This window comes from Glycine max, chromosome 19 (assembly GCF_000004515.6).
Source record: "Glycine max cultivar Williams 82 chromosome 19, Glycine_max_v4.0, whole genome shotgun sequence".
NCBI classification, from domain to species: domain Eukaryota; kingdom Viridiplantae; phylum Streptophyta; class Magnoliopsida; order Fabales; family Fabaceae; genus Glycine; species Glycine max.
This window is the reverse complement of record NC_038255.2, coordinates 3,257,628-3,283,371: the sequence shown is the minus strand read 5'-3', so window position 1 is coordinate 3,283,371 and position 25,744 is coordinate 3,257,628. Positions and strand designations below refer to the sequence as shown.

At 34.8% G+C, this 25,744-nt stretch overlaps 3 protein-coding genes across 15 annotated transcripts; 2 read left to right on the top strand and 1 right to left on the bottom strand.

Moving 5' to 3' along the window:
- The first annotated feature begins 1,295 nt into the window (after positions 1–1,295).
- Positions 1,296–5,625, top strand: LOC100791451 (pentatricopeptide repeat-containing protein At5g66500, mitochondrial). Its single transcript, XM_041012991.1, has 5 exons — positions 1,296–1,383; positions 1,457–3,126; positions 3,477–3,535; positions 4,180–4,529; positions 4,889–5,625. The coding sequence occupies exons 1-2, from the start codon at positions 1,296–1,298 to the stop codon at positions 2,959–2,961; spliced, it is 1,593 nt and encodes a 530-aa protein (XP_040868925.1). The 3' UTR covers positions 2,962–3,126; positions 3,477–3,535; positions 4,180–4,529; positions 4,889–5,625.
- A 2,093-nt stretch (positions 5,626–7,718) lies between these two features.
- On the top strand, positions 7,719–16,083 carry LOC100782776 (mediator of RNA polymerase II transcription subunit 27). 12 transcript variants are annotated; one of them, XM_026127121.2, is made up of 11 exons: positions 8,264–8,934; positions 9,112–9,227; positions 9,552–10,024; positions 12,943–13,237; positions 13,354–13,519; positions 13,976–14,423; positions 14,947–15,006; positions 15,099–15,167; positions 15,274–15,317; positions 15,397–15,592; positions 15,689–16,014. In XM_026127121.2, the coding sequence occupies exons 3-10, from the start codon at positions 9,899–9,901 to the stop codon at positions 15,569–15,571; spliced, it is 1,383 nt and encodes a 460-aa protein (XP_025982906.1). In that variant the 5' UTR covers positions 8,264–8,934; positions 9,112–9,227; positions 9,552–9,898; the 3' UTR covers positions 15,572–15,592; positions 15,689–16,014. The 12 variants fall into 12 exon arrangements, with proteins under 12 accessions (XP_025982908.1, XP_040868862.1, XP_003554665.1 ...); XM_026127119.2 differs by lacking the exon at positions 8,264–8,934 and adding an exon at positions 7,798–7,897 and having other exon boundaries at positions 15,397–16,014; XM_014771981.3 differs by having other exon boundaries at positions 8,261–8,934; positions 15,274–15,312; positions 15,392–16,083.
- Positions 16,084–17,957: 1,874 nt separating this feature from the next.
- LOC100790917 (protein IMPAIRED IN BABA-INDUCED STERILITY 1) lies at positions 17,958–24,249 on the bottom strand. 2 transcript variants are annotated; one of them, XM_014771497.3, is made up of 9 exons: positions 23,612–24,249; positions 22,023–22,307; positions 21,024–21,341; positions 20,527–20,754; positions 20,235–20,332; positions 19,820–19,931; positions 19,388–19,729; positions 18,848–18,890; positions 17,958–18,474 (listed from the first exon to the last, which is right to left on the bottom strand). In XM_014771497.3, exons 1-9 carry the CDS (start codon positions 23,933–23,935, stop codon positions 18,464–18,466), a joined length of 1,761 nt encoding a protein of 586 aa, XP_014626983.1. In that variant the 5' UTR covers positions 23,936–24,249; the 3' UTR covers positions 17,958–18,463. The 2 variants fall into 2 exon arrangements, with proteins under 2 accessions (XP_014626983.1, XP_006603881.1); XM_006603818.4 differs by having other exon boundaries at positions 19,388–19,720.
- Between the last annotated feature and the right edge of the window lie 1,495 nt (positions 24,250–25,744).

Genomic DNA, 25,744 nt, shown 5'->3' with positions numbered 1-25,744 from the left:
AACCCAACTCATTCATGAATGGGTTCGGACCAACAGGTTATCCATTTAAATTTGATTTTTTTTCTTTAGAACTACTATTTTATATCATGTTTCATCCAAATATCCAATACAATTAATACAATATTATAAAATGTCTGAAAATAGTAAAATTGATCCATTTAATACCATCAACATAATATTCTTATATAGACTAATACAAATTAAAACAAAATATTTTTCAACGACATTTACTATAATAATCTGAATCACAACTATTTCTTACAAACTAATTTCTTGCACTAAGTTTTGCTGTAACCAGATTTGTAACAATCAGATATTTGTTGCAATCAAATTTGCTAAAATAAATGAATAAAATACGATTAATTAATATTATAAACATGACAGAAAAATAAATATGAAAAAATGTGAAATAAATAGTAATGTACCCGATAGTAATACCTTAAGAAGTTCCAACACTAATAGTTCCAACACTTACAATTCCAACACTTGGAGTCCTAATATTAGCAATATTTATCGTCAAATCAAACAACTCTAAAAATTTTGATCAGTTCGATTCGGTTTTGATCAAATTTATACATCTAAACCCGTGACCCAACCTGTATATGAATAATTTTGATTGGTTCGGTTCAATTTTAACCCAAATACATAAATGACTCAACCCAAACTCTTTGGATCGATTTAGGTTATTTCAGATTTGCGGGTGACCTATAAATATTGGTAGGGTTTAGGCTTTTAGCCGTCACAAAATATATTTTCTCATATCTCCTTATTCCTCCTCCCCTTCTTCTCCCTGGTGGTTTTGGCCATCGAGATGGTGGACTTGTCTCCTTTTGCATGTGAGAAAGACTTTGACGATGGAGGGAACATGTGTCACGGTGGCCTTAATCATGCGTCGCGATGGACACAATTTGGGTTCTATGTTTTGTAGATATGAATTTTCAAAGATATGACGTGGCTCTTTTCTTAGCTTCTTTGAAGAAGGTGTACAATGGAGCGCGGGGAGAAGGGGGAGAAAAGAAGAATAAAAAAAGGAAAGACTTTATCATTGTGGTGGCCAAGAGCTAGAAGGAGAAGAGGAGAAAAAAAAATCTAAGAAAAATATATTTTGTGGCGACCAAGAAAAATTAGTATTAAAGTACTAATCAACGATGTTATATTTAAACCAGTGGAAATGACTATCTTAAATTATTTTAAATAGATTAAATATTAAAATAAAGTTTTTAAAAGAGAAAGAAAAACCAAAACAATAAGATAAAAAACAAAAGGATGATATCACTAGTTGGATTTTTTAAACTATGGTCATGTTACGAAACTTGATGGTTCGTGCGATCATTAACGGCAAAGCTGAAACAGAAAACGAGCAAGACATCGAACCTCAACTATGTTCCTTACTTGATCGATATTCTCAACCACTCTTTCACGAACTCTTCACTCTCTCACGTTCACTTCCCTTCAGACATTTCCCAAACGAACTCCCTCATCGCCTCTTACGTTCGCCGAGGCGACCCTGTCTCCGCATTGACCCTCTTTCATTCTCTCCGTCGTCGCGCGCATTCCGATGTCGTCGCCGACGCCTACACCTTCACCTCCATCTTGCGCGCTTCTTCTCTCTTGCGTGTCTCCGGACAATTCGGGACGCAAGTCCACGCCCAGATGCTCAAAACGGGCGCTGATTCCGGAACCGTGGCGAAAACCGCGCTGCTTGACATGTACTCGAAATGTGGGTCTTTGGATGAAGCAACAAAGGTGTTTGATGAAATGCGTCACAGAGATGTTGTTGCTTGGAATGCTCTGCTTTCGTGTTTTTTGAGGTGTGATCTTCCCGTTGAGGCTGTTGGGGTTCTAAGAGAGATGGGGAGGGAGAATGTGGAGCTTAGTGAGTTCACTTTGTGTTCTGCGTTGAAGTCTTGCGCTTTGTTGAAGGCGTTGGAGCTTGGGAGGCAGGTTCATGGTTTGGTGGTGTGTATGGGGCGTGACTTGGTTGTTTTGAGCACTGCTCTTGTTGATTTTTACACCAGTGTTGGGTGTGTTGATGATGCTTTGAAAGTGTTTTACAGTTTGAAGGGTTGTTGGAAGGATGATATGATGTATAACTCGATGGTTTCTGGGTGTGTTAGGAGTAGGAGGTATGATGAGGCTTTTAGAGTTATGGGTTTTGTGAGGCCCAATGCTGTTGCACTCACTAGTGCTCTGGTGGGTTGCTCTGAGAATTTGGATTTGTGGGCAGGCAAGCAGATTCATTGTGTTGCGTTTCGTTGGGCTTTTACTTTCGACACTCAGCTGTGCAATGCCTTGTTGGATATGTATGCGAAATGCGGGAGGATTTCGCAGGCTCTGTCAGTGTTTCATGGAATTTGTGAGAAGGATGTGATTTCTTGGACTTGTATGATTGATGCGTATGGAAGAAATGGGCAAGGACGTGAAGCTGTTGAGGTGTTTCGGGAAATGAGGGAGGTTGGAAGTAAGGTGTTGCCAAATTCTGTGACTTTTTTGTCTGTTTTATCTGCCTCTGGTCACTCTGGACTGGTGGAGGAAGGGAAAAATTGTTTCAAATTGTTGAGGGAGAAGTATGGTCTTCAACCGGATCCGGAGCACTATGCTTGTTACATAGATATCTTAGGTCGAGCGGGTAATATAGAAGAGGTATGGTATGCATATCACAATATGGTTGTGCAAGGTACTAGGCCTACTGCAGGAGTATGGGTAGCATTGTTGAATGCTTGCAGTCTTAATCAGGATGTTGAAAGAAGTGAATTGGCTGCAAAGCATCTCTTGCAGTTGGAACCCAATAAAGCTAGCAATATTGTGCTTGTATCAAATTTTTATGCAGCCATTGACAGGTGGGATTGTGTGGAAGAGCTGAGAAGCATCATGAGGACCAAAGGGTTGGCCAAGGAAGCTGGGAATAGCTGGATCAATGTTCCAGGCTTCAATCGACATGCCATATCACTATCTGCTTGATTGTTCAGCTAAACAACTAGGAGGTGAGAGCTTTAATGGCTAAAGTTGTGTGATGCAGGAAAACCAAAAATCATTGTGCAAACTAGAAGTGAAGTTGATGTTTTGGATTATGGGTAGGTGGCACAAGTATGGGCAGAACATGTTAAAGGGTAATCCTCATCAAAGGTGATCCATCAGTCTATTCTTCTATCCAACTCTACTAATTCTCCTCTATAAGGTTCATATTTTCTGATACTTTGAAAGAAAAGTATGCTTATAAAGAAATGCATATTTGAAACCAAATATGGAATTACATCGTGTGATTGCAGTAAATAAATAATAGTAGCTATGAAATTGGTCAAACTTCAAATTCAAACATAAGAATCCTTCATTTTGTATTTTGCTTCTTGTACTGAGCCAGCGTTAGAGAAGCAGTGCGTATTCCATGAACATTCTTTTACCAATCATAGGATCTAATCTATTTGTCACTTTAGCCAAATAAGGACTTCTTTCCTTTTCAACATGTGGGAGTACAGGAGAGAGAGGAGCACTTGTGTGGGGTGGAACATAACATAATCCTCTACTATTGTAAAAGGTAGACTCCCCTTATTTATGACCAAAATTTACTTTCCTAAAATGCAAAATTTCAATGTTTTGCTTTACTACCTAAAAATGTAGACAAAGTCGTCATTTTAACTTGACTATAAGTCTCATCACTTGGCAACACTTCCTACTTTCCAAGAGTTCTTCTATAAACTGGTGTGGGGTGGAACATAACATAATCTGCTATATGCCTATCACCAAGTATGTGGATTAACTGGTGTGGGCTGGGAGTAGGATTTTTCTAGTTTAGCTAGTAGTCTGAAGTTTGAGTCTTGACATGCAGCTGCATTAAATATTTGGAGTGAAAACTTTGTCACTCATAGTGATTTTATCTGGTTAGAACAAGATTACCTCCAAAGGAAGATACTTGTAGTCTAGACCAAAAATATCTGCTATATGCTTGCATATTTTGCACTTATTCTAATCTCTTGGAACTCCTTTCGTTAGTTAACAGTAAAAATAAAGTTTGTCATTTTCTGTGGTAGGACATTATTATTGTAGCAGTAATACTGTAACTTGATAGATTACTAGAAATGGTTTTGGTGTTTTTGTTGATAAATTTGTCATGGAGTTCTTTTATCAAAAAAGAACTAAACAAAACAAAAAGGGACTAAATTATTTATGATTTATATTCAGGTTCTTCGTCTCTCTGCTGCTACTCAGGATTTACCAAAGTCTGTAATTTGCAATGTTCATGGTGTGAATCCCGAATTCTTGAAAATTGGAGAAAAGATTGCTGCAGAGAGGGAGCTGGGGCAGAAAGCCTTTACAAAAGGGGCATATTTCCTGGGAAAGATGGTGTGGGGAAAGGGATATAAGGAGTTGATAGATTTATTAGCAAAGCATAAGGCTGACCTTGATGGTTTCAAGTTGGATGTATTTGGAAATGGAGAGGATGCTAATGAAGTTCAGAGTGCAGCCAGAAGGTTGGATTTGAATCTCAACTTTCAGAAAGGAAGAGATCATGCAGACGATTCTCTTCATGGGTAGGAACACTTTGAAAATTGAGCTTCAAAATTTATAGTAAGATATAATTCACTGCAATGGTCCCCACATTGTTGTGAAACATACCTAAATGAAATGGGGAAAGTAATTCATTAAGTTGCATATATTGATACATGGAAATGGAACTGAGTTATCTTTTAATCCCCCATATCTTCACAAAGTGAATTGAATTAATTATGTGTTTAAAAAATGCAATATCCAAAGCTATTTTTTAATACATGGATAAAAGCACATTCGCCTACACATGATTCTTTCTCATCCTTTACATACCCAGACTCAATCTGGAATTTGTTTTTATTAAGTTTGGTTCTTATTTTGACACACTTTATCCTTATTGTAGGTACAAAGTCTTTATAAATCCTAGCATTAGTGATGTGCTATGCACAGCTACAGCTGAGGCACTTGCCATGGGCAAATTTTAGTTTGTGCTGATCATCCATCAAATGAGTTCTTCAGGTCATTTCCCAACTGTTTGACTTACAGGACATCCAAAGACTTTGTAGCAAAAGTAAAAGAAGCATTGGAAAATGAGCCTTATCCTCTAACACCTGAGCAAAGATATCAACTTTCTTGGGAGGCTGCTACTCAAAGATTTATGGAATATTCCGAGCTTGATAGGATCCTGAACATGGAAAATAATGGTGAAAAGGAAAGTGTAGATAAGGGAAAGCTCATTGCTAAGTCAGCATCAATGCCTAATCTGACAGAACTAGTAGATGGAGGCTTAGCATTTGCTCACTATTGTCTTATTGGGAATTAATTTCTGAGATTATGTACAGAAGCAATACTTGGGACACGTGACTACGATAAGCAGCACTGTAAAGACCTTCATCTCTTGCCTCCACTGGTAGAAAATCCTATCTATGGCTGGTGAATGGGTTGACTAGTTTGGATGTTTGAAGGATAACTTGTCACACCAGATTATGACAAGCAGTACAGTAAAAGCCATCATTTAAATGCATGTAGGTAGAAAAATTTACGGATGGCTGGTGAATAGATTTAGTGGTTGAATTTGTAGTTTGTTTTACAGTTGCTTGTGTTAGGTGCCTGCTAAGTTTTCAATCCTTAAATTTTGTAGTTCTTTTTGTTTTTGTAAGTGAGGTAGTTCAATATTACCAAAACACGTGTAGAAAGTTAATGTAAAGTAACAGGACGTTCTCCCAAGTAACCTTGTGAGAATAAGCTGTAATGAATTTGCATCGATTTAACATGAAATAAATTGTTCAGTAATGATAACCTTCAAGAGTACAAGCCAAAATGATTGGAGAAATGGCCGTCCATGGTGTAGAATGTTTATAACTGCTTGTACTGTCGAAAGAATAACATCGTTTATCAGGAAATTAAGAGGACTTCATGGGGTTGTCCACTCTGCACAGGGAAATATCAGGTATTCTTTAGTTTAGTAGTGGGAAGGAGGGAGAAATGAAGGAATAAAGAGAATTGCTACTGTCAACTTGAAGGAATAATCTTTTCTTTCTAAGCTTTTAGTTTAAAACTACATATTCCACTTGTCTAGGGGAACTAGGCATGAAACATCACACAACTTAATTTGGAATGGGGCAACAAAAGTCAGGTACTACTTATCATACTTTAGACTAATTCATGGGTAACGTGGGGATAGGTTTTTGGTTGATTCTACTAAATTTGGTAAGTTATTTATAATTCACTACAAATGTGATTTATAATTCACTGCAAATGAGGTGGGTCAATTTCTTCAGGAATAATGTGACTTTTGATTTATTATATTTTATAATTATTTTGTTGTGATGCATACAATTTTAAAAAATTTATTTTAATTTTTTATGTTTTTAAAATATATCATTTTAGTTATTTTTTTATTTTTCCTTTGAAACATTACTATTTTGTTAACATTTTAGTAAGAGTTTTTAATTGTCATTATATTTGATCTAATAATAATGTATTTTTTATATATGTAAATTTTAAATAAAATTCATAAGTTTAATAAAAATTTATATATGTAAAAAAATATATTATTAGATCAAAATTTATTATGTAAACTTATATGTATATTAAATATACATTAAAAATTTTATTGTTATATATAATGATATTAATTATTTTTTAATATAATTAATTTATTAGTTCAGTTGATTAAAGTATTGTGTTAATAACGCGAAAATTTCACGAATTGTTAATTCATATATGCAATAAATAAGAATAATATTGGAATTATAAAAATACATTGGATGTAAAAAAAAAAAAAAGACTAACGCAAGAAGAAAATCCCTACATGTGTTAGCACGTGTCTTTGGTTCAGATCTATAGAAGGATTCTAGTGTGTTTTGGACTTCTAGGCCTTTGGCCATGAAAGTTTTTTGATATTGTAAATTAATTAATAAATATGTGAAAATATTTTATTTTTTATTTTTTATGGGTAAAAATTGAAAGAATTTATAATAACTGATGTATGATCAACTAAGCTCCTCTCCACAAAATCCTTTCATCTTTAATAGACAAAAATAAATTTTTCTGGTATTTTTTTTGACTTGGCGAGCGGTGATAATTAATATGAAATTACTAAATTTTTCCATGTTACCTTAAATATATTATTCTTAGAAAACTAAACAATAATACTCTCTCTGTTTTTAAATATAATTTTTTAAAACTAATTTATTAATAATTTATATTATTTTATCAAAATTATCCTAAAATTATTAGGATACAGTCTAATTATTTTCATTTAATTAATTTCACACTTATTTTAAAAAACCACTCAAAATAACTTCCCAAATTAATAAAAAAAATACTTTTCTTAAATTCTGACTTTTAGAAGAAAACACACACTCACACTCAATCCTTCTAAAATAAAAATAATTATCATTAATCTAAAAAAAAACTGTACGAAAAGGGGAATACTTTTATACCAACTTTTAAATTTGAGGAAAATAACTATAATAAAAAAATATTTCTGTTCTTGAGTTTGAATTTTAAATATATTGAACTTTGGTGCTCTTGTTGTGAGAGGGGATGTGAGGAAGAAGAGGGCATAAACGTCCTAGAATTTCATTAAAAAAGCATGTGCATCGCATGTGATGTGTTTAGTTTTGTGAAGGGTAAAATAGGGTAATTAATAAGTGTTGAACTCAAAGGAGCTAGCGTAATTTGCTCTTATGCAACTTTGGAACTTTTAATCTCAACCGTTCAACTAATCCAAGGGACTGTAATTGTGCTGGAGACAATGTAGTAGGCTGTAGAGGATCCGCATCCAACCGCGAAGAGAGGTCTCTCAGTCGTGACCTAACAAAGCTGGTGCTTCTTTTTCTCTGCAGCAGCCTCTTCGATCCCGCTGGTGCTCACTTCGATCCCGTTGGCGCTCTCTTCGATTCAGGTTTGTTAATCTATCTTATTTCTCTATTGTTCGATTTCTTGTTGTTGTTGTTGTTGTTGTTGTTGTTGAGTTTAGGGTTCATCCTTTGTTGTTTGGGGGCAAAGGTTGAATCAGTTTTCTTTTGTTTTGATGATGGTGCTCGATTATTAACTTTAATTGTGCAGCCTTTGTTTTGATGATGGGTTATTGGATGATGATCTTGGTTGGTAGCAACGTGGACAGAAGCTATACATTTCAACATTTTATATATGTGGATATGCTACTCTCATCAGGAGCTCGATTGGTTTTTGTGGGAACAATTGCTTAATTTGCATTTATTTGCACAGAGCACTAGTCTTTGGGAGGTTAGGCTGATTGTCTATGGGTACTTCTAGTATGGGTAGGCATGGCAACGGGCCTGAACCCGTGGGGCCCACCCTGGACCCGCCCTGATTTTGACGGGGAAAACCTGAGTTGACCGGGGTCGGGGTCGGGTTTTCCCCAATAGCCAAAGTCGGGTTCGGGGATGACAAACCAATGCAGAAAAATATACTTTCATCTTTGTGTTGACAAACATTATAGAATGTTAATGATAAGAAAACTTTTCGCAAATTGCTGGGATGAAGGGAGAAAAGTTTTTTCAATGCAGATTCAAATTCAATATCTACAGAGTTTCTGTTTGACTTGAATGATAACAAAATAAGAACTTTGACACAAGTTCAAATTATGAATGAAGTAAGAAAAACTTCAAATTCAATATCAATACTAGCTTCTGTTACAGGTTCTAATTCAATATAATGTTACTCATTGATAATAGGAATTATGAATGAAATAAGAAAATTTAAATCATTTCGATTAGCAGAAGATATTACTTCATGCTTACTACAAAGTCTAATGTTACAACATAGTTGTGCTCAGCATAACTAATGTTACAGAAAATTAATGATATTCTTAATTGAATGAACCGTTTTCAAGTAAGTTAACAAAGCAAATAGGAGGAAGATCAAGTGAATTCCAAAGTAACAGTTCCCCATCAACACTTGAAGAATCCATGTCAGGTGATGCATGTTGGTGTTCTTGTTCCTTTTTCCTATCCATTGTTGCCATGAACTCTTTCTCCTCCTTATTCTTCTCAAGCTTGTTTTTGCTACAAGCCATTTGAAGGCTTGTTAATTGATCAGCTAGTACTCTTCCCTTCATGTTTCCTGATTCAAGTTTCAACTTCAAGCATTCAGGTATCCATTGAAGGCATAGAGAGAAGCTGAGAACTTCCTCTCATAAGTCATTCTCTTCATCACAGCTCTAAGCATTGAAGGCTCGTCATCGTAGTTCTCATTCTCAGGCTCCACAGGTTCCTCCTCCATCTCTTCAGCCATCTCAAAGGGAGAATAGTAACTAGGTGGAACAATGTTGTCCAAAAACCTAAAATCATGGACATCCAAATTAGTACTTTGCACACCCAAATCATTTCCTTCTTCTTCACTCTCCACCACTCCTGAATTGCTGTCATTGCTTGAAGTCTGTGGTGTCACATTGCTTGATTTGTATTGCAATTGCATATCCATTTTTGTCCCACCATCTTTTTTAGTTAAGCATGACTCAAAGCTACTAGTAATGTAGTCAATTTGTGCAGTGTTGTTGATGAAGTCATTGTTGCTTGTGCTATAATCTTCAGGGTCATTGAGGAAATCAGTGAATTGGTCAATTGAGAATTGTGTTGAACCTTCTCCATATGCATCAACCTGTTGGTGGTGTTGCATTTGTTGGTGGTTGATGAGAAGTGAGGTGGACGAGGACGAGGACGAGGAACAAGCGTTGTTGTTGTTGTTGTTTCTTTCTTTAAGCCTTTGAAGGAGGAGATTGGTGATCTTTGAGGAAAGAGCTGGACTTGTGGAGGATTGAGAGCAAGGCCAGAAGTTAGTCCTCATGTTGGCGCCGTGAAGCAAGCAAGCAGCCTCATCATAGGCTCTTGCAGCTTCCTCAGCAGTGTCAAAAGTTCCCAACCACACTCTTATCTTCTGAATGGTGTCTTTGATCTCAGCCACCCATCTACCTGATGGCCTTTGCCTTACACCAACAAACCTCTTCCTTGCTCTTTGCACCCCTCCAAGTGCTGCAGCTTGTTTCATCATCTCATCCCAACCCAAGGTTCCCTCACATAGCTCTCCCTCTTCCACCACTTCAACAACCTTTCTCTTCCTTGCCATCTACCCCCTTTGAACTCTTTTTGTTTCTTCAATTGGTTAGGCTTATAAGGTGATTCTTTAAGGGTACTAAACTTGGTTTGTTTGGTTAAACCCTTAAACTTATAAGGTGAGTATTAGAATTTAGAGGACACTGAAGTTTGGTTGCTATGCTTTGCCTTAGCTGGTTGGTGCTTTTATATGTGGTTTAAGGAAGTGAGTGATCCTTTGAACTAGTTGAGTTTTGGATATGACCAAGTCACACTGATTAATTGGTTTCATATATTTGTTTCTTTATGATTTCGGTTTCTATATCCAAACATTTGGCGGTTTCTCAGGCTTTGTAATTAGTGCAGCTTGTTTTGACTTGGCCAAAGGGTACATAGATTTATTTCTCTTGTGAGATCTTGTTTGAGAACTTCAGCATATTCTATACCAAAGTGTAGGCCTGAATTGGTCATTACAACTTCTTTTAATCTTTTCCATGTGATCCAAAGCTAGCTACAGACTAAATTATTGTGATCTATGATCTTTCTTTAATTTCAATTTTTATTTTCTGCCCAAATTCTACCACTTTGTCCAAGGCAAGAAGTGAAATGTGAGACAGAGTTTCAGACTCAGTTGCCAAGAAAGACACCAAGAAAAACAACCCGAGTAGCTAAAACCTATGGGCTTATACAGAAGTAACTAGAATACTTGTCCATCTACTGTTAATGCTTGGATTTTACCTTAATAGTTTGATTTTTATATTTCATTATCAACTCTGATTACCCATAACTAGATTTGTTGGTTGTTTATGAACTTTTTCTACGCATCCTTTCATATATGTTTGGTCTAGCCAATAGAATGAGAGTTAAAAACAAAAGTACATTGAAGATTGGTAAGTTTAGGAAATCAACTAATCAAGGCTCTTAGATACTTATTAACACTTTTCTTATCCTAGTCGAGAATGAGAGATATCTTTTAAGGTATAAAAATCATTTAAGAAACTGATTTCTTTCGACTGATACTCGTTTATACACATGAACTTGAAAATCAAATTTCTAACTATATACTTAAAGAACATGATTATTTATCAATTATATCACACTATATTATACTATATTATTTTTTGATACTTATTAACTAGCAAACAGAAATATTTACTCAACAGTAATAGGAAAAGTCTCTTTCATACGAAAACAAGGTCCCTTCATTATTGTTTATACACCCCCGTTGGGTTTCGGGGGCGGGGACGGGGAGAGAAATGGGGAGTCGGGGGCGGGGGTGGGGTAAGCAAAACCCGACCCCGACCTGCCCCGTTGCCATGCCTAAGTATGGAGCTCTTAACATTTAAGGGAATATTTTAGTTTTTATCTGTTATCTTCTCTGTTTAATTGAGCTTGGTATAAGTTTATTGATATACCTTTCCTTGTAAATGTCTGCCATGAAATTAATATGTTACTCATTTAAAATAGTTTCTTAATTGCCCTTATTTTTTTAAATGATTTAGATGAATGACATATTTTATTATTTTATAATATGCTTATGTTTTTATCATTTAAAATATTAGAATACCTCCCAAAAAGGACTGTGCTAAGTGGGATGACATTGACAACAAAATTGAATTTTTTTGAGAATATTTATCGAAGAGATAGATACTGGGAACAGACTAGGAATGAGTTTTAGTAAAGAAGGGTGGAAGAATTTAGAGAAAAAATTCCAATTTAGAACAAGGTGTGCTTATGACAAGATTCAATTAAAAAACAAATAAGATGCGTTAAAAAAGGGTTTTCAATCTTTTGCTAAGTTGGTTGAGAAAGACACCCGTCTTGGTTGGAATTATGAGAAACAAACCATTGTAGCAGATGAAGAACTTTTGGCATTTGCAAAGCAAGATGGAGAATATTGCAATGCATAACCAATTTTAAACTTGAAACTCAAATCTCTATTATTTTGCTGTAACATGATTTGTTATTGCGATTCAATTTTTTTTATACTAAAATGTCCTTTTTTTTTCAAATGGGTATCATTGGATGCTTTTACTTTTGTCGGATCCGGTTAAATTTTCCTTTTTGATCTTGCCCTTATAAGTGTTTGTGCTTTTTTTTCGTTTTCGAATGGTGGTTTTGCTTTGGAAAAATCTTCTGTGCAGATTTTGGGTGTTAGCATTGAAAGGTGTTGATTGAGTTCCATTTTATATGAGTTTCATCTTTTGCCTTTTGTGGTTTAGGCATGGATCTTGTAGTTCATGACATGTATTTGTGTTGTGTAGTTGCTATGACTATGAGCATTCAACTTTTGTGTTTGTTTGTTTTTGAAAAAGTTTGATGGTTTATTTAGATAATGCAAATTTGGCGTTGTGGGGTGTGTTCTGTTTGGTGGATGATTTTTACTTTAGGCTAATAGGTTTGTGCTTTTGAAAGAAAGAGAGAATCAACGGGGTTTGCAGTGAGGTGAAAGATTTCAATTATGTTTATTCCTAGAAGTGAACTGAATTTTGTGTTAATTTGTGTTTCCACTGTACTCTTTCAGCTTCATATATATTGTGTTCAGTCATTAGTTATAGTCTTGTAGACAATGATACCAACTTTAGTTTTACTTGATTGGTGAGATGAAACAGAACATATATGCTTGCTTTGATTTGTATGCATTTTGTGTCAATAAAGCCCTGCATAAATCTTGAATTCAGTAATGTATACTGTATAATATGTGTTTTTATTATTTTTTAGATATTGACTGGTTTGATATACAACACTGGCTGATTTGAAATGGCTTAACTTGCAAGCATAATTTGTACGTTGGTTTAAGTAATTAATGTGGCCCAATCCGAGTTGTACGAAAATACTAACTGAGTCGAAACCCACTTTCTTTTCTTTGTGGGTGTGCCACGGCCAAATGCAGATGCAGATGCAACAAACGCAGCAGCAGGCCACGGCGACACCATTCTCGACCTGCACTCCTCCTCCTTCCTCCGGTGGCTCCGCGTCCGAGGCACCGCCAAAGCAGGTGGCTCAAGCAATGGACAAGCTCGGACAGGCCGAACGAATCATCGCCGACATCCGAATCGGCGCCGACCGCCTCCTCGAAGCGCTCTTCGTCGCGGCGGCGCAGCCTCACCAAGGCAACAAGCCTCTCCAAGTCTTCCTCAAAGAAGACGCATGCATGCGTCAGTATCTTCAAGACCTTCGATCGCTTGGTAAGCATGCCTTTTCACTCGCCCCTTTTGTTTTTTAGGTTCCGTGGATTAGGGTTTTGGATTGGACTCTGCGACGTCGTTTGTGTGATTAGTTCGTCGTGGTTTTGGTTTAATAGGTAAGGAGCTAGAAGAGTCTGGAGTTCTCAGCGAATCAGTTCGATCGAGGAAAGATTTTTGGGGCTTGCATATGCCACTGGTTTGTCCAGATGGCGCTGTGGTTGCGTATGCGTGGAAACGACAACTTGCAGGACAAGCAGGTGCTTCGGCCGTTGACAGGACCAGGTTCGATTTGTTCAATTTGGTTCTGTTTCAGTTCTCTCGTTCAAATTTCTGTGTAGTACATTTAGATAACGGAATAGGATGGAAAACAATGGATTCCAATTCAACTGTCTTTTCTTGTGCTTAGAGTTGATAATTGCTATGGTGTTATTAGCGATTTATTTATTTAGTTATTTTTATGATTTTTGTGCATTCTTAGGTGGATATCTTAATCTTAAGTTTTGGTATTACCTCCTGAATTCCTAGCACATGGTATTGATAATATGAATCTTAGCCAAGTTATGCTGTGATATAGCTGTCTCGTACCTAAGTTGTGTAGAAATAGAGAACTAGTACTACGCTAGAAAACAGTTTTTTTATTGGGTATTGTGGTTTATAATGATCGTGCTGACTTTCGAATCTCAAGTCTGCTAAATTGTGGTACTTTAGTTGCTCACTTAGGCTTTTGAATGATATCAGGTTAGCTCTCAAAGCTTTCACTGATCAGAAAAGGCGTTTTTTCCCACATCTTGATGATGGACTTGAAACTAGTGAATCAGCATCGAAGAAATGTTGTGGGTCTGAAGAAATTGCAGTGGATCCCAAGGAAGGAATTAGTTTTCTAAGGACGCTGCCGGATGTTCTGAAGTCCTTGGAGAAGGATGTACCAAATCTGAAAATATTAACTTTTGAACGATTGGACTGGTTAAAAAGAGCTTCCACACTTACCTCGTCAACAAATGAGAATTCTTTGGAACATAACTATCATGGTTCGAATAAGCTAAGGCTAGGATCAGTGGGAACCGTCCCTGCAGAGAAGGTTGCAGTGATAGAATTGTTATTCCCGTGTGTCTTCAGGGCTGTTATATCCTTACATCCTGCTGGTTCCATGGATCCAGATGCTGTAGCTTTCTTTGCTCCAGATGAGGTATGCCTGCCAATATTATTGTGATATTTATCATTCTTTTTCCTAATATTCCTTTTGGTGGTGTGAACTGTTTGGTTTTCAGCAATTCAGCATTCTATGGACATACTAGATGATGTCTTAACATCAGTTCTTTGATAGTTCCTGTAATTGATGCGGTTTTTGTTTTCCTGTCTCCTGAATCCCTAGTTTCAGATAATGAAGCTTGTATATAAAGCCCATATTAACTCTTGTAGCTGTAAACTTCATTTTCTGATTGCAATGTAAACTTGCTTGTCTACAAGATTCCACTACCTTCTTGAAGCTGTATGGAAATCTAAAATTTTAATAGGGTGAGCCTTGGTGCAATAGTAAGGTTGCTGCCTTGTGACCTGGGGGAGTTTTTAAAGTTCTCTCCAAAATGACTAATTTTTTAATTGTAATAAAAATACTTCAGTTTTCTTGAATTTTCCATCTACATATTCCACAGTTTTATAGTTTATTAATACCTCTGGCGCAGTGTATTTAACTGTGTACTACTTAACAGAGCGGAAGTTATGTGCATGCAAGGGGGTTTTCAGTTCATCATGTGTTTAGACATATTACGGTAATGGTCTCTGTTGCTCCTTATTTCATTTGATTCGTTCAGTTACTCTTTGAAATCTTCATGTATATAGCTTTTTTTATCTTGCACTACAGGAGTATGCAGCAACAGCTCTGCAGTATTTTCTTGGGAACCAATCTGAAACGTGTCTGTATTTTCTTCTGGTACTGTAGTGATCTATTTCAAATCATAATCCTTTTTTTGGTTTGGAATGTATTAATTCTCGATATACTTGAGGTTTTCTTAGCTTTCTGCCATTTTTTGTTGTAGCACTGGATTTGCAGCTACCAGACACTGTTTTCAAGACCTTGCAGGTTCCATTGGCACTTTCTAGAACTTTAAATTTTCCTATCACTTGGTAAAATTACTAATCTCAATTTGTTGGTGGTGCAGCAAATGTTCCCGGCTACTTGCAATGGATAAACAATCAACTTTATTGTTACCTCCAGTTCATCGTCCTTATTGGCAGTTTTCCTTTTCTAAAATTTTGTTGAACATATCCTCAAAGGACCAGAATTCTGATACTACTCAGGCTTATCATATTGACTGCCTCTCTGAGGAAACATAATTGCATCTACCAGTGACTCAGGTATAACCCAAGTGCCCAATTCAATGTGGAACTACCAGGAGCAAGAGTTTCCATTTCATTGTTGTATGTATGTTCCCCTTTTCCTGTCATGTACAGGTTGGAAGGTAAGGGGTTGGAGAAGCAATTTGGTTATCTTTGGTCTATATTTTCCATCTCTTAGATTGGAATTGGATCTTCAGGAAATTGACGAGTGCCTGGCTTGTTTTGTAAGCCTCATGAAAGTGGCTGCCATCTGTTCTAAAGATTTCTCAGATATTCATTGAGAAGTTCTCACGTATAATTGCCACTAGACCAAAAAGTACAAGATAGGAACATTATGACCTGCGTATGCTAAATGAAAGTGCCAGCTGACTGTAATTTTTGAAATTTATCAGCATGTGAATACATTATAATGACCGTCTGCAATATTTCTTATTTTAAAATGATGCTGACTACAATGTAGTACACGACTACCTTCTCCGTATAATGGTTATTATATAATCACTACAAAATTACAGTGTATTGCACAGCTACCTTCTCCATATGTACTAGTTCTACGTCCTACTCCCTTAGTTCTTAATTATAAAATTCAAGTTTAAAATTATGTATATTTTTTTAGAAGACTTGATCTATAATATTTTTTATTAATTATTTATAGACTAAGAATATTTTTCATTAAAAGAAGAGAGAATATATTGATAAATAATTATGAGAGAGGAGTATTAATGTCAATGATGATTTTAGAAAAAATTATAAATTTAAAATAAATTTATTGTTATAAATTAAATTAATATTTTTTTAATCTTTATGGATTAGATAATTGAGTTTTACAAGTGTGGAGGGAGTAATATAGTGAAAAATTGGTGTTATATTAATTATAAAAACTTTTATATCATTTTATCAATTATTGTTCATTTAATGTTAGGTTGTGTAAAGATTATTTATTCATTCATAAAATTATTTGAGTTACTTTAAAATAATTATTTTAAAAATTAATAAATTTATTATATATGATGAGTTAGGGGCTACTTTCAAAAGCAACAACTACACTACAATCTGGCTCCAAAATTAATGTGAGTATAGACCAAGTCACCAACACATTACACATACTACCTTTCATAGGAAAACACAGCATCAGAGTGCAAACTAAACAAGAGAGAGACAAGACACAGCATCTTACAATTTTGTGTTCCAAAGCATAGTTAACAAAAGGGGGGGGGGGGGGGGGGGGAATTCTTGTCAGAAATCATAATTACATTAGATAGAGTTAAAAACAAACAAGAGACTAGATAAAATTGCTAAAATTTAAAAAATGGAATGGTTTACAATTGTATTTGAAAGAATATTATTGTTAGATAAACACAAATCTTTGAAGGTTTAACTCAATAATTAATTTTATTAAGAGGAAGTCAATAATTAATAGGAACCATTAAAGGTAATTTTTTTCTCTCTTTAAAATTATCAAATGAGAGCATATTTTGAATAAATACCCGGTTAAGGATAACTCGTAATTCCTCTCACCTTGTAATGACTATTAATCATGTTAAATAAGGTGGTCTTAATTTTTTCCTCTTTATATGTTTGAGTTAATCATTTCTTACTTTGCTTAAAAAATTTCTTTTTATACCGTGTCTTTAATTATATTAATAAGTGATTGGTCTGATTCACGATAAATTGAAATCCTTTAAGGTTTATTAGTCAAGCTAAATAAGGTGTTCTTAATTAAATCCATTAAGGTTTATTAATCAAGCTAAATAAGGTGTTTTTAATTGTTTTTTCTTTATATGTTTGAATTAATCATTTCTTACTTTGCTTAAAATTTTTTCTTTTTATAAAGTGTTTTTTTATTATATTAATAAGTGGTTAGTCTGAGTGATGATTAATTCAAATCTTTTAAGATTTAAATAAATATTTCATAATTCAAATTTATTCTTGTATGGAGATAATTTGTTGAAAGGGAACAACCTACCTTAATTTAAGTGCCTTTACATATCCCAAAAGAAATTAGTTTTAGTAAATAATTAAAAATACTTACAATCATGTGGCATAAAAAAGGTGCCTTTTGATTGTTCCAACTCCATATTTACTTAAGTTAGAAACTACATATGCTTCATCATTCCATTATGTTAGGTTACCTTGGAATATGTTTATTATTATTTCCCTTTCATCACCATTAAGGCGTAAAGCGTTAATGAATTGGGATGTGGGAAGAAGTGTTTCACTCTCAAGTGTTTCTTTTTAAAATATATGAATCGAGCGTATGAAAAAGGAACTTTTGCTTCCTAAAAAAAAAAATGTAACTTTTGCAATGGTCTCAGAATATTCGGAATCATTGATGGTTTTAAAATAAGACCGTTCATTTTGTATTACAAAATTGGGGAGAATTGTAGAAGCCACCGCATTAAAAGGGTCAAACAGGAATGTTAGCTTTTCACTTCATGGGCATACATGTAAACAAGTCAATATGGCCTTAACTTCGCTGTTGTTGATTATCTGTGCTCCAAAACTCCAAATAGGATTTCCAAGAATAAGATATGTCAGAATACTTTTTCTTTGTAGTTTTTTTTTCTTCCTTTTGACTTTTTTTGTTAAAAAAGAATCTTACATTGAGAGAAAATTGGTATGTACCAGTGAAATTCAATCAGAAAAGTAAACCATTCTTAAATTGTACCATCTTCCATTTTGGCATAGTTACATGTGTATATTGTAATCCTATTTTTGAGTGCCAATCCTGTATAATAGAAGGGTATGAACAGTTAACCCTTGTGATCAAAAGGAGGGAAGTGCCACCAAGATGTAAGGAGAGGTCAAGTCAAAAACTAAAACGGTTCATAATGTTTTGTCAACCACCCTTGTAGTGATTAGCATTGCACCACTCCTGCAATCTTTGCCTCATCTGTTGTCTGTAAACAAGAAATTGATTTATAAGTACTCATTAGAAGTTAGTTCACTTGTAAGGTTGTTTTAGGCAAGAATAAGTTTTCATTCACCTCAAAAATGAGGCAGAAGTTGATCATTTATTCATTTGGCAAATGCTAATAAATGCCTTCACAGTATTGGTTAAGAACCTAAAAGGAGAAATTTTTTTATTGGGATGCATAAAACTGTTGTTTATGATTTTTTTTACACTCCCCTATAATTTCCATAATAAATCCTTTATCTTTTTAGTTCTTTAACCAAGATGGTTAGCAAGACCCTATTCATTTTCCTTTTTGGTTACACAATACTTTTGTATGCATGACATTGCCCCAAATGTAAAAAAGAAAAAAGTCTTACCTCTTCCAAATCTTGATTTACGAACAGCACGCCCTCGGTCGCCCTGTAAAATTTTGGTACAGAAAACAAGATGTAACTTGATACAAATAGAATATACATGTACTTTCGGCAGCACGGTAAAACGTTCATTTTCAGCTATTGTTCAAAATCAAAGAGGAAAATTTTGCATGCACATACATGTCATATGTGAAAATTTATTACATGATCCAAGACCACCATATATCCATGATCTCGGCTATCCTCCACGTGACATGTAACTGAATTTTTTAATTTATGAGAAAAAAATTAATAAAACTCGGTTATGTATCATGTAGAGATTGTCTGGGACCATGTAGTTCTAGATCATGTAATAATTTCCTCGCCATATACATCTATACATGTTAAAGTGTTAGTTGCCACTAGCCAAGCCTGAAATATGTCAGTTGGTGTTAACAGCAGGTGACATTTTTGAGTTTAATTTGACAATGATAACCTTGTGGTTTTGTATGATGAAGTGATCTAAAGCATTTTCTTATATTCTCTTGAGGATTTCATGTTTACCTGAGCATTCATCAGTTCTGCGGGATCAAAATCCATGGACACCCTTTGTGTGGTTAAGTCATATGTTCCTTTTGCAAAGTTTGGATCAAGTGCACTAATTTTGCTTCTTGATCCATCTGATAGAGTTGATGAAGCATCTTGCTTTCTCCTTTTTACCCATGTAAAGGTATTATTAGATCCCACACTATAGCCATTACCATTAGCAACATTCATTTGGGAGGTCTCAGACATAGCATCCATATGAGGCTTTGTATAATCTTTGTGCATGGCTCCTCCTTTTCCCTTAGTAAGATGTGATTTACCATCATCTCTACGAGCATTTTGAGAAATGTTCTGCATGTCCTTCACAGAAGAAGGTAAGATAAGTATGGAAAAAAAGTAGTGATCTAATCTTCAAGTGATGTAGTAGCATTCCACTGAAAAAAGGAGTACCTCTTTTGAAGTTGATTTGCCAAAATTGTTTGGATCTTGCAAAATTTTACTGACTCGTCTTTGCTGCCTTCTTGATGTTGCAACCTCTCTCATTTTACCTCCAGTTTTTTTCCTGAGAGTACACAAGCTATGAGTATAGATAGAAATGACGAAAACCTTCACTCTCATTGTTCTGCAATGTTTAGGACTCAAAAGGGAAACCTAGTACACAAGCTAGGTGGGGTTTGGGGAGGGTAGAATAGATGCACACAATCTTATTCTTGCAAATTTCATGTCACAAGGTAGCAATCTTACCATTGCATTAAGACTAGACCTCAATAATAAGATTAAAAGCACGAGAAAAATTCAATTACATAAACAACTATAATCATCATGGAAATTTTTATGAATAATAAGAAAGACCATAATAATTTACTTGGATGAATCTTCAATATTTTTTACATCCATTTCTTTGCTAGGAGGATACTTCGGCAGGCTTGATGCATTACAAGCATATGGCTTGGTGCTGAAATACTGTAAAGGGTATACCATGAAAAATAAAATCAGAAATCCATTGGGCAACATTAAGCAAACAACATAATAAACTAACATCTTTAGAAAGACAACCATGAAGTATATGCATAGAACATCAACTCTTTGTCACAATATAAAATCATACATAAGAATTCTTCTGAAAATGAAGGATACAAAATCAAACACAACTTTACCTCAGACATTAGGGCAGATGAGGCAGTCCCTCGGTTGCCAGAATCGATCGACAGTAAAGTCTCGAGTAGATTAACAGCAGATGCAGGAAAATCTGCACACCTCTCCCGAAGAGAGCTTTCATAATTAGTCTGAGGTTTAAACATTGTTGCATGAGGAAGCCTAGTCTTTTTCCAGAAGTCCTCAGGAGGAGAACCACACAGCTTAAAAATTTTGTGTAATTGTTCAACCTGTAGACTCAAGAAAAAAAAAACATATAACGCGTCAAAGTGCAAAAGTAAATTTGAGAATTAGTGTAAGGAATGAAACTTTGCATGGTTTGTGCTGTTTGTATAGTCCTTATTTGTTCTAATTTCAATTTACAGCAAATTCAAGCTAAGCACATTAATTTTCAACCAAGAATTTCAAACAGAATGAAATGTGTGCATCTCCACAACTCCACATTTGTAAATAAAAGTACTACATAGCACAAATTAAATACATTAATCATGAGGATTACCTCAGTTCTCCCCTTAAGGATAGGCTTCCCAAGAAAAAGTTCTGCAAATACACAGCCAACACTCCACAGATCCACAGACACTCCATAGTTGGTTGATCCCATCAAGAGCTCAGGAGGGCGATACCACAAAGTCACAACGCGACTTGTCAAATGATGCTTCCCATTTGTGTTAATTGTATTTGCTAATCCAAAATCTCCTATCTTGAGAACACCTTCATTGTTCAACAAGATATTTGATACTTTGATGTCTCTGTGCATGATGCCACGCATATGACAATGCTCAAGTCCACTTAATAGCTGTCTCATGTAACATTTTATCTGTGGAGGGAAAACAGCATACATCCATGTAACATCAAATGCATACAAGTGACCTAACTAACTTTGAACACCCAAAAATAAATGGAAAAGAAAGTAAAATAAATAAGAGTAAACAGTGTATACGCCAACAATTTAAATTTTAAGAGATTTTTATATTGTCATTCAATCACAAATTACTGTAAGTTTGTTTCTTTTTACAATAATTATCTTAAGAGTGACACTAACAATGATTTATGTTAATACACTAACAGTATAGAAATTAAACTAATAAAATATATAAAGGACTACAAACAAAGTTGTTTAGCATAATATGAATACTAAATCTTGTCCAATATATACATAAAAATGCTTAAATATGTTTAAGATATCCAGTAAATGATCGAATTTTATTTATGGGTTCCTAATAAAATTTTTTGCTGTTTTGGGTCCCAACTTATTGAAGCTTTAGTTTTTAGTCTCAAGTCAAGTAATAACGTGTATCTTTACAAGTTAATTTTCCGACATTATCAATTATTGTAATAGTATTACATAATCACTTAATTGAAGATATGAACTTGAAATAATGAAAAAAAAAAATCATTAGAAACCCATACCAAAATTTGATCATTTGTTGGAAACCTTTAGCCCAAATTTATTTCTTTTAATGACACAGACTTATGAGAAATGAGAAGTTAAAAAAACCTGTGATTCGGAGAACACAATATCAGGACGTGATACTAGGCCAGCAAGATCATGCTCCATGTATTCAAACACAAGGTATATGCTATTTGAGAGGCGAGAAGTGATTATGCCTTCCAATTTCATGATATTTGGGTGATCAAGCCTACGAAGGATTGTTATTTCTCTTGCCATGAACCTGATGCTCTCAGGTTGGAAATTGTCAAAGCGCACCTTCTTCAAAGCAAACATCTTCCCAGTTTCAACTTCACGTGCTCGGAACACACTGCTATATGTACCTTGTCCAATCTATAGAAATGAAAATATTGAAAAAACATGTCATTGATCCAAAGTGGCTTGATATAGCAAATTCAGTTTAGTACAAAAAAAAATGCAATTACTCATTATCATTGAAATTGTCTCTTGTAGCTTTTGTTCTTCAAACTATGGTTTGGGACTTCCATAGTGAAAAAGAAACACACCATAAGCTTAGCTCAGTCAAGTTAGTTACATTTAATAATTTCACATTTTTAGTAATTAAATGTATAATACTTTTATAACTTAAATTGCATATAACCTTAAAGTTCTTGAGTATTTATTTAATTTTTTGTAGAAATATTTCAGCATTCCAGAATGATTTAATACAGGAATTGTAAAAAAGAACAAAAAACAAAAATAGAATGACAACAGGAAATCACGACATTTCTTATAATACAACTGAAAAACTTCAAAGTTGACAATTTCAAATTTCAAAAAACAAATTGTTCCTCCAATGCTATTTGGGAGAAACCACCTTTCCTAATAGCTCCAGAAATTTAAAAATTACAAAACACTGTCAATGAATACATAGTATTCATAGAATAATTAATCTCTCTAAAGTTAAACAATGTATGCAATAGCCAATAGGTATCACCAGTCACCAAACAAAACTATACTTTGGCTGGTTTTTATACTATTCTTTATCAAAATTGAAATTTCATCTAGATAACTAGTGAATGTAATACTATCATCATAAAATGTCACAATGAATGTTAACATTAAATGTTTCCTCTTGATAACTCACGTAATAGATATAAAAAAAACAGGTCATAATAAACGTTAGCATTAAAGGTTGGCTTTAAGTAAAAAGTACTTTAGAATTTAGATAATAACACTAAAAACATGAGAAATTATTAGTTTATTACATAGTTCATGAGCATTATGGTCTCGGATAACTTCATATTCATATTACACGTAATTGAGTTTTCTTAGCTTTTTCTTATGAAACAACTTATAACATGTCAAGAGAAAATTAGTCGAAATCATGAATACGCAATAATTTTTCCTTTTCTAATTGAGTTTTATTAACCTTTTTCTTATAGAATAACTTAATAACATTGTCACTTAAAGATTAGTCGAAACCATGAACACCTTAGGACCATATAATAATTTTCCCTAAAATCCAAGGTTAAAACATCAAAGTTTTTTTTTTTTTTTTTTTGTCCACGAGTGCAACGCAACAAATGCAACAAACCATAATGTGACCGTGACCAATATTTAAAACCTTATAAAAATCATAAAATACTGCACCTAAAATGATTTTTCATATACACAATCTAGTAGTAGTATAGCACCTTTTCCAACTTTTGAAAAGAATCAGCTTTGAGAGGGATCCATCCTTGAATGGCTTCAGCTGCAGTAGCTGTGAGCCAAGGAGGCCAACCAGCAGCATTCTGTTCAGCCTCCACATGCTTTGGAGCCAACCCAAGCCTGAAGCTGAAACCCCCACTACTACTCTTTGAATTGTTCTTCTTCAACTTCTTGTTGTTCCTCTCATTCTCTGACCCTGTTTTCGATTCCAGAACCGTCAACCCGGAATGTCCCTCCGCGATGTTCAGCACCGCAGGAGACGGAGAACAAGCTCCGGCAACCGCATTCTTGGAGCTTATGCAACCCATTTTATTTATTTATTTATTTATTGTTTATTTAGTAAGAAGAAGAAAGAATTGGATGATGTTGATGGTAGGGGAGAGTTTCCCCTACATTACCACTCCCCAATGCGGTTGCTGCACCCAGCAAGAGGGGATTCAGAAGAGAGAATGATGATCAAAAATCAGAAACAGGGGCATTTGGAATTGCAGCAAAAATTTGCAGCTTTGTTCCTCCCCTGTTTCTATTTCTTGTGTCTCTGTTCCGTGCAATTCGATGCAACCCCTTTTGGGTTTTTGTTTTCCCAAGAGGGTGTGCGAGACGCACGGGGAAAAATGGTGGCTTTGTTGTGGAACAGAGCAAAGTGAAAGAACAACCCCCTCCCTCCCCTGTTTTTTCCTCTCTCTATTCCCCTGTTTTCTCTCTCTCTCTCTCTCTCTCTCTTCCCCTGTTTCCGGGGGGAATGGGGGGTAGGAGGAATTTTAAATGCCAAAAGGGAAGAGGAACAGAAATTCGTGGGTCAGAATTAGGTCATGTCTTTTTTTGTAGTTGAAAATTGTAAGAAAAAAGAAATTGGGGTGTGACAGTTTGAATTTGGAGGGTGTGGTGTGGGTTATGATTTGAATTTTCTGTTAGTTGCTTCCAAGCTTTGGTTGGAAATGACCAATGAGAGAATGGGGTGTGAATGTGATATGTGATATGCCATGCAATGGTGGCAGTGGTTGTAGCCAACGCCTCCACTTCAAGCACGATCATAGAAAATGGAGGATAAAAATTTAGTTGCATGTGTTTTTTTGTTCTTATTCTTTAATTTGGTTTATTACTCCTAAGTTTAAATTTAATTAAAAATATAAAATATGTTAAACTGTAATTTTTAAATTTAATATAAATAATGTTATAAAAAAAATTTAATGATTGTCCGTCTTTGTCAAATGACAAAGTTAAAAGCAAAAGATTAGAATGTATATGGTAAAAAAGTTAGATAATTATTTTTATGTATAATATTAATCATTAAAGTGCCTATTATTTAAGTAACTGCTAACACATTATTATTAACTAAAATTTATTGGAAATGACAAAAACTTGTGAGTCTCACTCATTGATTTTGTAGTTTCCAATCAATTTTAACTAATAGTGGAGAGTGTATTACAAAGATTGTGTTGGTAGAATTCATTTAAAATGACAATTTATATACAGGTTGCATATGTAACACCTTCAATCAACAAATCTGATGCCTCACTCATAAGAGAGATGGAACCAGTTCGGGACAATTGACATCTAATAATTATTTCCTTAAACGTCTAGGAACCATCATGGTGATAGTAGTATAAATTAAATACACTAAGCTGGAAAAAAAAAAGCTTGTTATTGAATCACATCCAATATGAAAATGGGTGTTGCTAGGTGCACCCAGCATTATTGTTGGTGCACCTAGCGCTTAAGATAAAATGACAAAAATATCCTTGATCCGTAAGTCTTTTAAGTTGATTCGTAAAAGGGTTACGGATCAACTTGATCTGTAAGCCTTTTACAGATCAACTTAATCTATAGAAACCTTACGGATCAACTTGACTCGTAAAAGGCTTACGGATCAAGTTAATCCATATGTTTAATATCAACATATGAATCAACTTGATTCATATCAACCTTACGGATCAACTTGATTCATATGATTTACGAACCACCCATACGCACACCTATCACAAATACAGAAAAAAAACACGGATAATTTTGGTATTTTTTAAAAATGCTGGTTGCACCCAGCAACACCCTATAAAAACAACTATCAAGTAAAACACCGCACCAGAAGCCCAAGGGCCCATTTTCTCTCAACAGAA